Raw genomic sequence first — 14,594 nt, forward strand, 5'->3', positions numbered from 1 at the left:
TGTACTGACTTCAGCATCACATACTGCAGTGTGAGTTCCAAGGCTTTTCTGAAGGAATACTGTCAAAAATCCACTAACCTTAAGCCATTGAAGAGCTGCTTAGATTTATCCAATAAGTAGCAAAAGTCTGTCACCGTTTTTCTCTCTGCTTGAGGAATATCATCTTCAGCTCCCCCTGATGACATGGTTTCTTTTAGGGCAAGCTCAGTCCTATGAAGAAAAAAAACAGCCACATTACTCAAAAATCAACGGCTGCTATGAACTCATCCAGACTGAGATGCATGTTCAGTTCCATGGGGATGTAACACAGAGCATGCAGTTCTCCACAGGTTACTCTTGTCACGACTCATTAAAAAAACAGCTGAGAATCAAGGCATGGCACTAATTATTGCACAATGCACTAGTTAACAGAGCAAAATTAAAAGTAACAGCAATAGTCACAAAAAAAAAAGTCTGAGGACTGTCTTCACAAACACAACACTGACAATGAAAGGACTGCAGCACAAACAGCACTTGGGTTTCACACTTGGACAAAGAAATCCTCTCCAAATTTGTCTTCTGCAGAGGTATTTATCCTGCAGCTGTATTTAGAGACTAGCCTCCGTTCTCTTGACATTTCATTTTCTTCTATTACTGCTGAAAACTGTAGCTCAATGGCTCCTGTTGCTAAAACAAGGCAAATTTAGCCAGAATGCTAAAAAGTACCCTACCATCCTTCCTCTCTGCATCCTCATGACTGTTTCATTCCATGGCTTGCATTGCCCACAATCATACCTACAGACCCATTTTTATTCTTCCTATGAGTAAAATGTTATATTGTACAATAGTCACCTGAACAAAAACCTAAGACATAATGTAGATAATTGTAGTATTGAGTAAGTAGGGGAATGTGAAAGCTTACAGAGGCAGAGTGGCTTTTAAAAATCTAACTCCAAACATACAGATATCAAATTATCCTTTTGAGCATATAAAGATGAGCTACAGATTTTGCAGCAGAAACAACAACAAAACATCTCTGGAAATGGCTGCTAGGTCTTCAGCTCTGCCATGTTCAGGATTTTTGTGCAAGATAAACACACCTCTAACTGGGCACATGCAGAGCTTTTACTTCCACCAGCTTCTCTACCAGTTCTGGTGTGTTTTTTAAGCAACAGGTTTCCATTTGTGCAGCAGCTCTGTTTGGATGCTATTTGCACAAACAATTACCTACATGTCCCAGTCCAAGCCAGGAAAAGGCAAAGCTCACTCTTTCCAGCCATCAGGAAGCACCCAGAAGCATCTTTCAGCAACTGTCACAAAAAAATCCTTCACAATAACTAAAGAGGCTTCAGAAATGCTTCCCTGAACAAATACCTCATGCCAAACAAATGCAGGAGAAAGCTGGCAGCTTCCACCCAGCTTTTGGGGTAAGTTAGAGGGCCATCCTGCCAAACAAGCAGTCTCATGATTCCCCAGTTTAGACAAGATGCAGCCCACATAGACTTGTTTTTACACACCCACGTGACAGCCCAGCAGAGCACCAGTGCAAGGCCTTGGGGGCACTGCACAAACCACTAATTGAAGAGCTCCAGGAAAAGGTAAAAAGTGTCTCTGTATTGTCAGGTAACTGCAATATGGGTGCCAGAGTCCAAAACAATACCACCCAGATGTCACAAGCTTTGGCATGAGCCTGGCAAGAAGGACGTGAAGACTGTGAGCACCAGCCTGCGCCTGAAACCTCCCAACATTCACATTTACACAGCACAGAACAAACAACACCAAGTACTTAAAGCACCAACATATGAGATTGAAGTGAACAGTGAGACCTAAAAAACAGATGTCAGAAGTAGCCAGGAGGTGATTCAGGGATTTCAGGAAGAGGGACAATACCCCAGGTCCTGTGTGCTCCACAGCAAGGGTGACCTAAATCCTGCAGCGAGCCCGTAGGTTCTGCGCTCCACCGTGGCAGTCCAGGCACTCCAGAGCAGCTTCAGATATATTTGCAAAAATTGAGGAGCTTCCTTAAGTTGCAAAGTATGTTTCATACAATCTAGATATCAGTCTTTTAATTTCATGGCAGCGAATTTTATTTTACATTACCCTTAAGTTATACTACCCAACAACCCCAACCCCTGCCAACATAACCTGTGTCAGCCCTGGCACAGGCAAATAAAACCAACTAGGCTTTGGGCTGTTTTTTACAACCAACTACTTCTCACATGCAAGGAGTAGTTCACCAGACCCACTGTGAAGAGGCCATTTATGCAATCAATAAAAGATACACAAGAAAATCCATAGCCTGCCAATGTGAAAGGTATCGGAAGGCTGGAAAAACATGTGAAGCTGGCTTTTCCAGCTGACAGAGAAGGAAAATAAAATTAGTTATCTCATGCACTGGTTTCGGCTTACCATGCTCTGAAGGGGGTGGTGTTTGGTGCTGTACAAAGGAAGAGCTACTATCAGGAGCAGCTCGGGAGAGGAGGAGGTGCTCATGCACTAAGGACTGTGTTGTAATGCAGCAGCAGTACAGACAGGAGGGAGAATTATTATTAGAACAGCAAGTGGGCACAGTAAGGGGAGGAGTACAGCTCCTGACATGGCCCTTTCCTAAGGGACTGCTCAGCTCCAAATGAACAATGTAAATAAAAAGCAACCAGGAGCACATCCACAACGGGGACCTCTCCTTCCCTTTGATACTAGAAGTTATCACATGGATCCCTGCTCATCTGCAGACAGAGAGTTCTCCCAGTTTTGACAGCTCAACTATACCAGGAATATCACCTACTTAATTTCTTGCTCTCTGTTTGATGCTTTTTGCTTTCTTTCAAGCAAAAGAAACTGTTGGGCTGTTTTGCATGACAATTTTTCTTAAGTAACACATTAAAAAATGCTCTCCAGAGTCTGCAGAAGGAGACATTGAAACATTGGTTTAAAAGACTGTTAGAATAAGTCAGAAAATGGTGGCTTCCAGCAGAACTTATTATTCTCTCAAAGATTTTGCCAGCTCCTCAGGCCATACAAGGCAGAAAACCCGTGCTCGCCAAGCCCGACACTTGGTGTGCCAGGTTCTTCCCTACAAGCCTTCAGAACACACAATTCCAGGTTTGCTTAATGCAATACATTATTGGATTTTACAAATTCATCCCATTGCAGCACCCATGGTAGCAAAGCTTCACAGACACCCCAAAGGATGGCAGTTAAAGCTGGAGCTGAAGGGCAGTGGGAGGAGGGATATAGGACAGGGATAGAGGTTTCACGGTGCTGGCCAGTATTTTTAAAGTCAGATGTCACTTACATCACACACGTCTCCACTTCCCTGTGGTTTGCTGTCTTTTGGCTAAGGTTTTCCAGGCTTAGCTGGAAGGGAAAAAGAGTGCTGAAGTTAATGGTATGCACTCCCCACTGGCCCTGCCCTGGGATTCAGGCCTGCAAGGGAGGGAATGCTCTGGGTCAGGGAAATCAAGCTGACAATGCAAGCCCAGCATGGATGTGTTCAATAAGTGCATTACATCCCCTTAGATTTGCTGCATAGCCAGGATCACTGTGAGCTGCCATTCAGCTGCCTGCTGGAAGGGGAGGGTCACAACTCGCCACCGACGTGGAGGAGCAAAGGAAACCTCACACACTGAAGGTGCAGCCACGGTGTAACCAGCGGGCACAGGACACAGGAGGATGTCAGGGGTCTGAAAGCTCATCTATCAGTGAGGACAGGCAGAATCAGGAGCAGTTTCCTGGATGCAGCACCCTGACCTCCTGACAGAGCACTTGCACAACTCAACTGCCTTTTTTTTAAGCCATCACTTCTTCTCAGTTATGGAATCTTGACTGGCTTTCAAATGTTTCCTGCTCCCTGCTTAGAGGCACAAGTAGTAACCAAAAACCAAAAGCAAACACACTCTGCTCATCTACCTTGTTGATACAGGATTTTCCCCAAACAAAGATATTCCTAGAACTGCTCCCTACAGAAGCCAGTGGTGGAAAACTCATTCCAGTCTATCAGGATTTTAAAGCTGTCAAACCTTGAGTCAGAGACCAGCTCTCTTTCCACTTTTCATCCTGACACATCTCCCACAGCATCACTGCCAAAAGGGGATGCGACACAAAGCCAGGCACCCAGCTGGTATCTAGTCCTTAACTGCAAATTTACAACACAGATAAAACTAACCTCCTGATCGTCCATACTCAAAGCCTGGAACCATCATGTCTCAAAACTCCAGCCCATCTCACCTTCACCAAGCAGGATGCCTACCTTGGCTCCCTATTTGCCTGTCCTTTTCTTCTGCAGACTGGCACACTCATGTCTCATGTTTTCTTTCAACGCTGCACTGCACGTTTTGGGAAAACCATCTGTGTGTTTCCATGTGATCTGCTCAGAGTGCTAGTCCTGACAGAGCCTCAGACAACACAAAATGCATTAGAAACCAAATTCATTCCTCTTGCCAGAATACCTAACTCTCCATCAAGGGCCACTGCCCTGAAGTTCCCAAGACACCACTCAGTTCTGCCCAAGAAACATTGAAATAAATAATGAGCAATTCCCCCAGACAGGCACTGAAAACCTCACAGCCTGCTGGAGTCAGGAATTCAGAGGGAATGGCAATGAGCAGTTATACATCAAACCATTTCTTTGCAAAATGTAGGCAGGGGAGGAAAGATTTCTTTATGATTCCAAGGTTTTTAGTAAAATTTGGAACCAATCACAGACATTCCTCAGCCCAACCACTGTTCACCTCAGGGCACGTCTGCACTGCAGTGGCTGCAGCTCTTCCAGACATATCCTCCTCCTACTCCAGCAGCTCGTTGGATGCTGCAGGAGGCATCTGGGAGCAGGCTGAGCCCACACCTGAGCTCCTGGCACGGCTCAGTCCCAGGGGACAGCAATGCCCAGGGCCAGCTCAGAGAAACCTGAGTGTTTGTGTCCCAGCTCTGCTCAGTGCTCTGTGGCCGTGCACGTGGACTGCACAAGGAAAAGGACCTAGCCTGGCCTTTGGGGACACTTTTGTCTGAATGCCACAATGATAAGCACCTTTAACTTAAGAAACAGAAACAAGTAGCTGTTGTATTTAACTGATAATGTTGGTGAAATCGTGCTCTCTCTGCCTGGATGTTTGTTTACTTCAAAGGGCACTATGGAGAAATGAATTATTGACTTCATATACAAATTACAGCGGGGCTGGCAAAATCACCTGCAAATGCAACTATGTCTAGCAACTACCTCCTATTGGGAATTCTCCAAGAAACTGGTTTTCCCACTAAACTGCACATTTTTACAGCTAACTTGCGAAAATACTGCTACCTCTAAAGATTAGGCAAGAGGGAAGTTACTTAAAAAAATAATAAAAAGACACAAACCCCAGCGAGCCTGTGTATGAACACACCCACACTCCTGTGCACAAGCAGTCAGGGCCAGCAGTCACTCCTACAGGGACAGGGAGCCTGGTCCCACATTGACCTGGATTGATCCTTCCCTTTGCATCCCAATAATCCCAGCTCTCCCCAGCTGGGAGGGAGAGCTGCCACTGCCCTGGGGCTCCAGATGTTCTGAGGGGCTGGCCAGATGCTTCCTACAACACAACATCTTTCTTCTGTCTGTCCTTCCCTTTAATCGATGCTCTAAACACATTACTTCAACTTATTTTGAATTTTGTGAAAACTACTCACTAGATAATCTTGAGGACCTTTTCCCCTTAGAGCAACAACAGTTACATCAGACAAGGGATTTAAAAGCTGCTTGGAGAAGAAGAAAAAAGAGGAAGCCTGATCGTGCAATTGCATTCCTAAAAAAGGGAAAGGAGCAGGCAGGGGATAAATAAGACAACAAGATAAACCCACACACACACATTCCCCAGCTGCGGCCAGGGGAAGTGGCAGAGAGCAGGCACTCACAGTTACACAAGAACTGTTACACAAGGTACACAAATTTTATTACTGCAAACTGAAAGTTTACTACTCTCACATGAATGCGTAATTCCTTCCTCAGCACCTCAGAAGATGAGACGATCTGCAAATAGCCTCACAATAAGAGCACAGAGTTAAGGGGAGCTGCCACCTCTGCATTACCTGTGAAACCTCGTCAGGAACAGTCTCATGACTTCCTGTAGGAAAATAGGCAACACCACAAATTCAACTCGGTTCTGAGTCAAATGAGTCGGAAAATACAACATGCAGTGTCAATCCCATCATTTTAACCTCAAGTAAGTGCTTCCTCTGTGGAATCAGGCTTTTTGTATGTTTCAGACGTATTTAAGAATCCTTTTATTGCTTAGAAGCACACCTGTCTGTATCCAGAACTGCAGTTTTGGCATCTTTTCTCACAGAAAGACGCGGAGGTGCTCATTAACATCATGCCATGGAAACCGTGCAGTCCCTTCCTGCCTCCTACACTGAGCTCATGGAAGCCACACCTCGCCAGCAGACTCCTCTGAATTCACTCCGGGCGGACTCACTTTGAACACAGGAGACATGATCTCACCGTGGGATGCACGTGGCTTTCAATCGCCTTCAGAACACAAAACTTTCGCTTCTCTTCTTTATGCTTCTGCCACTGACAATTTGTTCCACCTTTGTCTGTTCTGCGCCCTCTGTGATCCCTCTTTCACTGCAGTTCACGACCTTTTGTGTATAGGATGAACAAAGGGCACAGGCTAAAAATGTCATCACAGTTGGGCCTCTGCTCTTCTACTGACTTCACTGCTTTGCTATAAAAATAGGCTCAAGCTCAAAGTCAGACCAAAGAAGAATTTCTGGGTCATCAGAGTCTAGGAATCTCCAGAAGATGGTGCAGAAGCAATGTGGAAGAGGACACAAGTGCTTCTTTTCATCCAAATTCAAATCATGAATCTGTCGTGGTGCCTGCATACCACCTACATGGTACTTAGCACTCATTTGCTTTGTATGAAAGAGCAAGAGGGAAAAAACCATCAGGCTGGCCCACTCTTGGCAGGGGTGGGAGGGTAGAAAGGAGACAGAAAAACACCATCAGCTGTGTCAGTGAGCTGTGTGTATTTACATTTCACAGGCTGAACTATTTAGTGGTTTATTTACACACAATGTTCTTGGAGCCGCTAAAATGCCAGTTGTGTTTTATCTCGATTTTGTGGCAATGCGCATAAGCCACAGAATCATAGGAAGAGTCTGCAAACGAGAGACGAACCTCCTACATCTGGAAAAGCACATGAGCCACTGTGAGAAAGGAGAGAGATTTTGGGAGCACAGGCACAACAAGGCTGAAATGCATTACTTATGACAAGACACCAAAATACAACCCAGGGACTCGAAAGCAACGACCCAGTCACGATGCAACAGCTCGTGCTGCAGGGATTGCACATGCCAGGGTAACCCTCAGAGCCAAGCCGACCTACGGCACGGCACAGCAGCCTCGGGTCCCTCCGGCTGCCCCTCCATGTTAGAGTGAGGAGGGAATTGCAGTCAGCTCCATTTTATGCACATTTGATGGCAAGACGCCAACACAACTGTTGACTGAGCCAAATCTGGGCCCCCTTGAACTAAGCCATCACCTAAAGCAGGGTGGAAAAGCACATGCCTCTCGCCTTCCCAGCAGCCAAGTTCCTGAAAAGCACCCCAGTTACAAGAAAGATTTTTCTTTCTTTTCTCTGACTACAACTGATGTTTTAACTCTTTTATGTACACTCATTAATTTGAAACGAAACAGCTAACACGGAGCTGCATTGTACAGCAATGGGATGGAGAGGCTTCCTTCCAGAGAGCCAAATGATTTACTGGCTGGCCCAAATGGCAGCCGAGGCCAGCGCCCGATCTGGAGGGCAGCTATCGTCACACTCTGCAGCCTGCTCCCATCCTTGGCCAAGGTGCCAATGGCTGCCTTCCAACTGGAACTGTATTCCGACAAAAGGGAATGCAGGACAAGCTTGGGAAAGCTTTCTGATCCCTTCGGTTCACTTCTTCCCTCCAAACCGGTGTTTGAAGGGAGCTGCCACAGGCTTGGGAATTGCGTGGAGAGCATCACCACTCTGGGAATTCACCTTCCTGAGCAGGTACTGCTCCTGAGCCGTGCCTCTGCCTCACAGCAGAGAAATCCCTCTGCTGACTTCTGCTTTAATTATATTTTAAAAACTCAGCTCCTAGTCTGTGTTCCATTATATTAATAGCAATAATTAAAAATACTTCAAACAACAAGTCCTCTAAACCTGCAGTTCCATCCAGGCTTTCTGGCATCGCACACTCCCTTTCCTGACTGACAGACATCCTCAGGGAACCAGATTGATGGTTACTCTGCTCCATCCCTGCTGCAGGGCTGTGCTGCGTTCTCTCAGCACATGTAAGCTGCAAGGTAATATTTGTGTTGGCAACTTCCTTACATACTTTACAGAACCAGACCTCCATTTGACCCTCAGTGCAGCTCCCACACACAACTCGGTCCACTCCTCTGAACTGTCTCCTCTTGCTCTAACACATGCTCCATACCATACCTCTGTTTCCAGCCTGTTTAAAAACTACACAGCTTGAACAGAGCTTTTGTGCTTCAACAGTGCACCTTAGCCATAAAAGCCAAGCCTGCAGAATGCTCTTACGCAAGAACACCAAACTAAATTATTATAAAATCTGCATGTACAGGTCTTGGTTGTCCTTCTCCCAAGATTGCTCCAATGGAAGCAATCCTTTTTATGAAAAAAAAATGAGAACTGAGTAAAGTTCTGTGTAAAAAGACATCAACGTCCAGGTTTTATGGCCAGAATCCAATAGCTGTACTGTGCTTTAGGGGGCTAGTGGGGGTGTTGGGGGTTTTGGTTAATATCAGCTCCATTGCAGCTCTTTAGACAGCAACACCACCTCAGAGCAGACTTTCACACCAGAGATCTCCTTTCCTTACCCAAAGCACACCAAGCAGAATAAAAGATAAGCCAACAAAGTAACGCGTCCAGATAACCCAATGAATTCCCATTATCCATCTGTGCCGCAGCACATCATCAACAACTCCATTTAACGCCAACAGAGCTAAACCAGAATGAAAGAGATGCAAGAAGAGGGGAGATGTGAGTGGCACACGGCAGCGAGGCAGCTGCAGTGCGAGCAGGGGACTGTGCAGAGCATCATGTGACAGGAGCAGCAGCCTCGGGAGAGCTGCAGCCCCCGGCTCCCACCTCCCCAAACCTGTGCCCTCCCTGCAAGGCCACCGACACCACCATCTGATCCCAATGCAGAACTGACTCGGGTTAGAAGCTTCTCGACGTTTTGAATCGTTACACTCCATTTTTATTACTTCCCTCCACAAAATAAAACAGGCACACAGGAATGATTAACAATGAGCTTCATGTTCCTCCTGCTGGAATGCACTTTCAGCATCTTTATCACTTGTAGATCGACTTTCTCAAAAGAGCACAGAACGCAGGATCATTCTTACACGTAGAGCAAAGCCCAACTAGACATCGCCGTGATAAAATATTCCCTTGTTTGTAAGGGACAGGGATTGCCAACTGAATTTTGATAGTGTAACTGTAGCTATGTTTCAAGACTAAACAATGATCACATTCTCCTTTGCAGCACAACAAAATATTCCCTCTCTCCATATAGTTTCTGTGAATGCTTTATATATTTCCTGCAGTAAAGGACCTGGCCATCACATTCGTGACTGTCTGTATTGCTCTGGCAGCCCAGGATGACTGGAGAATAATGCTCTCTGCTCCTGGTGAAGTGACTCGCTTTCTTTCATTTAATATAAATCGTGGTCCAATTTATCCAAACATCTTGATTGAGACTGTATTAAACTGATCTGAAATTGAAGCCTCTTCTTTCTACACACACGATCCCCAGCAGGGCACCAGGCTCCCGAAGTGCCTCCTCCACCACGCCAGGGACAGCACAACCACCACACCACGGGGTCAGGCGGGGTGAGGAGACCCCAGGCAGGAACTGCACCTGCAGATCCCACAGCAAGACCCACACCAGGATGATTTTCTACAATTTTCTAAGACTGCTACCACCACAGCAGTCCGGCTGCCCGCAGGAGCGGAGGGAAGCACACACATTCTGGGAGACTCACTCACATTTTAGTCTTCATTTGGTCCCACAGCGCTGCTTTGCATTAGCTTGCAAAAGATGCCATGAATAATAGGTTGCATTTGGAGAGCTCGTGCAAAATCCAGATTTCATATTTTTATATATTAAGGGGTCCATTTTGCAGGTTGGAGGACTAGAAGTGCTTGGCCCAGACAGAGCTAAATGTAGAAGCTTGGAGTCTGGTTATTAAATGACAGACGTGCAACTCAGACATTGATAAAAACAGGTCCTATTCTGTGGTGGGAGATTAGATCTAGAGCAGAAAACCTGCAGCCTTGATCTTGAATGCTTTAACAGGTTATGGACATTTTTATAAGGCAAGAAATTTGAGGGGATGACACAACATAACAACCATCCAGCTTCTATCCCCAAGGGCATCTCATGTCACCTATTGTCCAAGACACCTCTCTGTACAAAACCAAATAAAAATTGGTGACAAGGGAACTGCTGCGATGGAAGTTTAAAATCAGAACAAACCCATGACGATTCCATCAAACCGGCAGCTTGGATATCCAGCGCTGCACGGACTGCCCCCGTAAAATCCTGCAACAGTCCATCCCAACGGGCTCGTCTGCCGGTGCCGAACGCCGCTACCTGTCAGCGGCGTGCCCAGCACCGACAGCCTCGCCCGCCGCGGGCGGGAAGGGAGCGCGAGGAACGGAGAAGTTAAAAAGGAGGGGGTCGCTCGGTATTCCAGCTACGCTGCCAACCCGGGCCTAAGCGTTAGACGTGTCACATCGCGTTCCTCCTCTCCGTTAGCAGCGAAGACAACGGCGAGCACGGCCCCGTGCCGCCGCCGGGCCTCGGCAGCTCCCGCCCCCGCCGCCCCTCACCGCGGCACCGGGCACGGACCCGCCGCGCCGCCGGGGGATGCTCCGCGCAGCCCCCGCCCGCACCTGCCGCCTCACCTGGGCTCCCACGCGCGGCGGGGCTCTTCCGCCGGGCCCGGAGCTCTGCGGGGGCGAGACCGCGGTGAGGGGCGCGCCGCCGCCGGGCCTGCCCCGAGGCGCCCGCAGCCCCCGCCCGCCCCCGCCGCCGCCGCCCCGCCCGCGTCCGCCCGCGCCGCCGCTCCGCCCCCCCGCACCTGGAGGCCGGGCCGGAGCGGGGCAGGCGCTGCCGGACGGTCCCGCTCACCGTCCGTACCCGCCGCTCCCGACCACGGTCCCGCTCCGGGCGCGGCCGCAGCGCCGCCGAGGTTCGGGGAGCGCGGCTGCCGCCTCGCGCCGGTCCGCGCCGGCCAGCCCCGCCCCCGCGCGCTCCTATTGGCCGCGCGCCCAGGCTAACGGCGAGAAGCCGTTCTGATTGGCTGCGCCGCCCGTCAATCGAGAAGCCCCGCCCTGCCGCGCACTGCCGGTGAGGCGCGGCGGCTGCTTGGATACGGCGGCGGCGGCGCCGCGGGGAGCGAGACCGGCCCGTCCGTCCGTCTGTCTGTCCGTCCCGCGCGGCCGCCGGCGCGCACGGCCCTGCCCCTGCCCCGCGGTGCCGCGGCGGCCGCTCCCGCCCCGTCCGCCATCACGTCCCCATCACTGTCGGTGTAAGAGTGCCGCACCTCGGCCAGCGTGAGAACACCGGCTGCGGTGTGACCGAGCTCCGGCGGCCGAGGGAGGGCGGGGGCGGCAGCACCGAGCGGCTCCCGCGGGGCTGCGGCCCCAGAGCCCGGGGCCGGCCGTGCCTCCCGCCCTGCCTGTCAGCGCCCCGGCCGGCCCACCGCGCGTCCCGCGGGGGGCGCAGGGCGCGCAGGCTCCTCCCCCCGCCCGGCGCGCGTTGGAACGGTCCAGCCGCGGCACCGCCCCCGTCCCTGCGCCGCTTCCGCCTTTCCGCCCCGCGCCGCCCGCCATGGTGAGAGAGCCGGGCCGCGCGTCGGGAATCCGCCGGCATCCCGCGGGAACGGCGCCGGGATCCGCCGGGATGCACCGGCATCCCGCGGGAACGGCGCCGGGATCCGCCGGGATGCGCCGGCATCCCGCGGGAACGGCGCCGGGATCCGCCGGCATCCCGCGGGAACGGCACCGGGATCCGCCGGGATCCCGCGGGAACGGCCACCCGGGGATCCACCGGCAGCCGGGACCGGGAATCGCGGCAGTCCGCCCACATCCCCCCGGGCCCTGGGCCCGCACACGGGCGCCGCGGGGGCTGAGGGCGGGCGGGGTGCGGGCCCGGCGGGCGGGCGGGGGGACTGACGGCCTGTCCGCCGCCCGCAGGCCAAGATCAAGGCCCGAGACCTGCGCGGGAAGAAGAAGGAGGAGCTGCTGAAGCAGCTGGAGGATCTGAAGGTGGAGCTGTCGCAGCTGCGCGTGGCCAAAGTGACCGGCGGGGCCGCCTCCAAGCTGTCCAAGATGTGAGTGGGGCCGAGGGCAGCTGGGCCGGGGCCGCCGAGCCCCCGGCTGCGCCGTGCCTGAGAGCTGCTCTCGCGGGCTGGGCTGGCTGTGTGCTCTGGGGAAAAAAAAAAAAAAAAAAAAATCTGAGAAAGCGGCGTGGAAGAGGAGCGCATCTCCGAGGGCCGGGCTGTGTCTGCTCAGAGGTGCTGAGCCGGGCTGCAGTGTGGCACAGTGTGAGGGGCCCGGAGCACACGCGGGCTCTGTAGCGCGGGCTCGATCCATGCAGCTGCTCCTGCAGGCTGTCCTCAGATCCCTCTCTTTTTCCCCCCTGCAGCCGTGTGGTGCGCAAATCCATTGCCAGAGTGTTGACTGTCATCAACCAGACCCAGAAGGAGAACTTGAGGAAGTTCTACAAGGTAAGGACATTTTCCCCAAGTGGCCTTCACACTCTTGCCGTTCACAATTACAAAGTTTGTGGGAAGGATTGCTACTTAAAAGCTTTAAAACTTGAATAACTGTAATTTATGTTCAGTTTAAAGTTCTCTGGTCACGGTTGCTTTTTAAATATTCGTGCAAGAATTCTGCGAGCTTGGTGTGAGTCTGCTTTAGCAGGAGAGTCCTCTGGCAGCATCCCTTCTGTGGGCTGGGCTGAACTAGCTGAGAGATTGGAGTTTGCAGAAATGCAGACACTATTTTATTTTAGATCTAATAATCTCACAGGTGACCAAGAAATTCTTTAATTTGATACGGTTCTGTAATTTTAAGACTATCACTTCCTGGAGTTTGAATTAGATCATATTGGCTGGGGGAAAAAAGATCTTTCCAAGAGGTGCTGGATAACTGGGGCTTGTAAGATTAGGCCTTACTTAAACCTGAGTCAGAGCTGCTGCAGAAGTTACAATCCGCTCGTGTTTCCCAGCGGAGAGGAGTCTCCTGAAGGCCCAGGCTGTGATGATAGTCCCAAGGAAAAGAGGCCGGGCAGCGGTGCTGGTGCCGTGGCAGGAGCTCAGCTCCGAGCCGTGTCTGAACTCGGCTGCTGTGTGTCTTTGCAAACAGGGCAAGAAGTACAAGCCCCTGGACCTGCGGCCCAAGAAGACTCGGGCCATGCGGCGCAGGCTCAACAAGCACGAGGAGAACCTGAAGACCAAGAAGCAGCAGCGAAAGGAACGTTTGTACCCGGCCCGGAAATTCGCCATCAAGGCATAGCCCCGAGCGAGCTGCAGCTCCGGGCTGGGGTCTGGGCTCATTAAATGGAGTTTGGTTTGGAAGTGTCTCTGCTGGTTTCTTTGGGGGTGGTGGGTAGAGAGGCCATAAAGGAGTCATCAGCCTAATGGAGGGAAATGGGAGGATTCACAGAAAGTGTTTAAACTGCAACTGTTAATGAACATACAGACCTGGCAGTTTTATTTTCCTCTGAGGAACAGGCATGGATGGGTACAGATCTGTGAGGCTGGTTCATCCAAACATGTATTTAACCAGAGATTGGTACAAAATGGAAGTTTTTCACAACTGTTGGTAATCAGTCAATACTTAACCACTATTTATCACAGTTTAAAATTTTATCTTGTGCCGGTGTTTAAGGGTTAATAGAAATAAATTAATTAGCTGAGGGATTTTACAGGAAACTTGTGAGCACCTGGTTCAGATCCGTGGGCAGCTCGTAGCTAAGGAGAGCCCCTGGGCGGGGATAGTGTCAGACCAGGTGTTCTCTGTGCGTGTGGGTGCTGCTGACAGCACGTGAGCTCAGGGTATGGAAAAGGTCTGAGCTCCCAGGGCATCCATGGCCTCACAATGCCACGCTTCTTTATACCTGCAAAGCACAGGACGGGTTAAATGGTTTGTCTTTGTCCCCCGTGGAGTACTTTGGGACTCAGAGATGGAATTGCAAAAAAGCCTTTTTTGGTGCTGATTGTGAGGAAGAGTTCCACAGTGCTGCTGGAGCGTGAGAGCTGCAGCACTCATGGTTTGTGTTAGTGCAGCCAATGCATTCGAACATAAAAAATTCCCTATCCATTAGGGAGTTCCTAGATTGGATCCAGATTCTGTTTAGGAAAAATATCTTAATTGTGCTCCCTCAATTAAGGACTTTTTTAAGCCTCAAGCTAGTTTTACCCAGAGAGGCCTAATCACGTGTGGTGCAGGGAGTTTCCCCTACATGGTGGCATTGCGAGGGGTGGCTGCGCTGTGATGTCACCTGGGCTGTGCCGTGCCTTTCTTTGGGCCGGGGTGGATGGGACGTGTCTGGCAGCGAGAGGAGCC

The 14,594-nt window shown here is 50.6% G+C and overlaps 2 protein-coding genes across 6 annotated transcripts in view; one reads left to right on the top strand and one right to left on the bottom strand.

The window, feature by feature from the left end:
- SCAI (suppressor of cancer cell invasion) overlaps positions 1–11,635 on the bottom strand; it is a 32,995-nt gene extending 21,360 nt beyond the window's left edge. Inside the window, exons 1-4 of one of the 5 annotated variants that reach the window (XM_053962267.1) lie at positions 11,102–11,140; positions 10,926–10,970; positions 3,275–3,336; positions 79–210 (exon numbers count right to left, since the gene is read on the bottom strand). In XM_053962267.1, the coding sequence (XP_053818242.1) occupies positions 79–210; positions 3,275–3,276 (134 nt within the window). In that variant the 5' untranslated portion in view covers positions 3,277–3,336; positions 10,926–10,970; positions 11,102–11,140. The other 4 variants (XM_053962269.1, XM_053962271.1, XM_053962268.1 and 1 more) reach the window with 4 other exon arrangements.
- A 127-nt stretch (positions 11,636–11,762) lies between these two features.
- On the top strand, positions 11,763–13,603 carry RPL35 (ribosomal protein L35). The gene is made up of 4 exons (XM_053962275.1): positions 11,763–11,856; positions 12,219–12,355; positions 12,670–12,751; positions 13,392–13,603. The coding sequence occupies exons 1-4, from the start codon at positions 11,854–11,856 to the stop codon at positions 13,539–13,541; spliced, it is 372 nt and encodes a 123-aa protein (XP_053818250.1). The 5' UTR covers positions 11,763–11,853; the 3' UTR covers positions 13,542–13,603.
- The last annotated feature ends 991 nt before the right edge of the window (positions 13,604–14,594 follow it).

The sequence above is a fragment of the Vidua chalybeata genome, chromosome 21, assembly GCF_026979565.1.
Source record: "Vidua chalybeata isolate OUT-0048 chromosome 21, bVidCha1 merged haplotype, whole genome shotgun sequence".
In the NCBI taxonomy this organism is placed as follows: domain Eukaryota; kingdom Metazoa; phylum Chordata; class Aves; order Passeriformes; family Viduidae; genus Vidua; species Vidua chalybeata.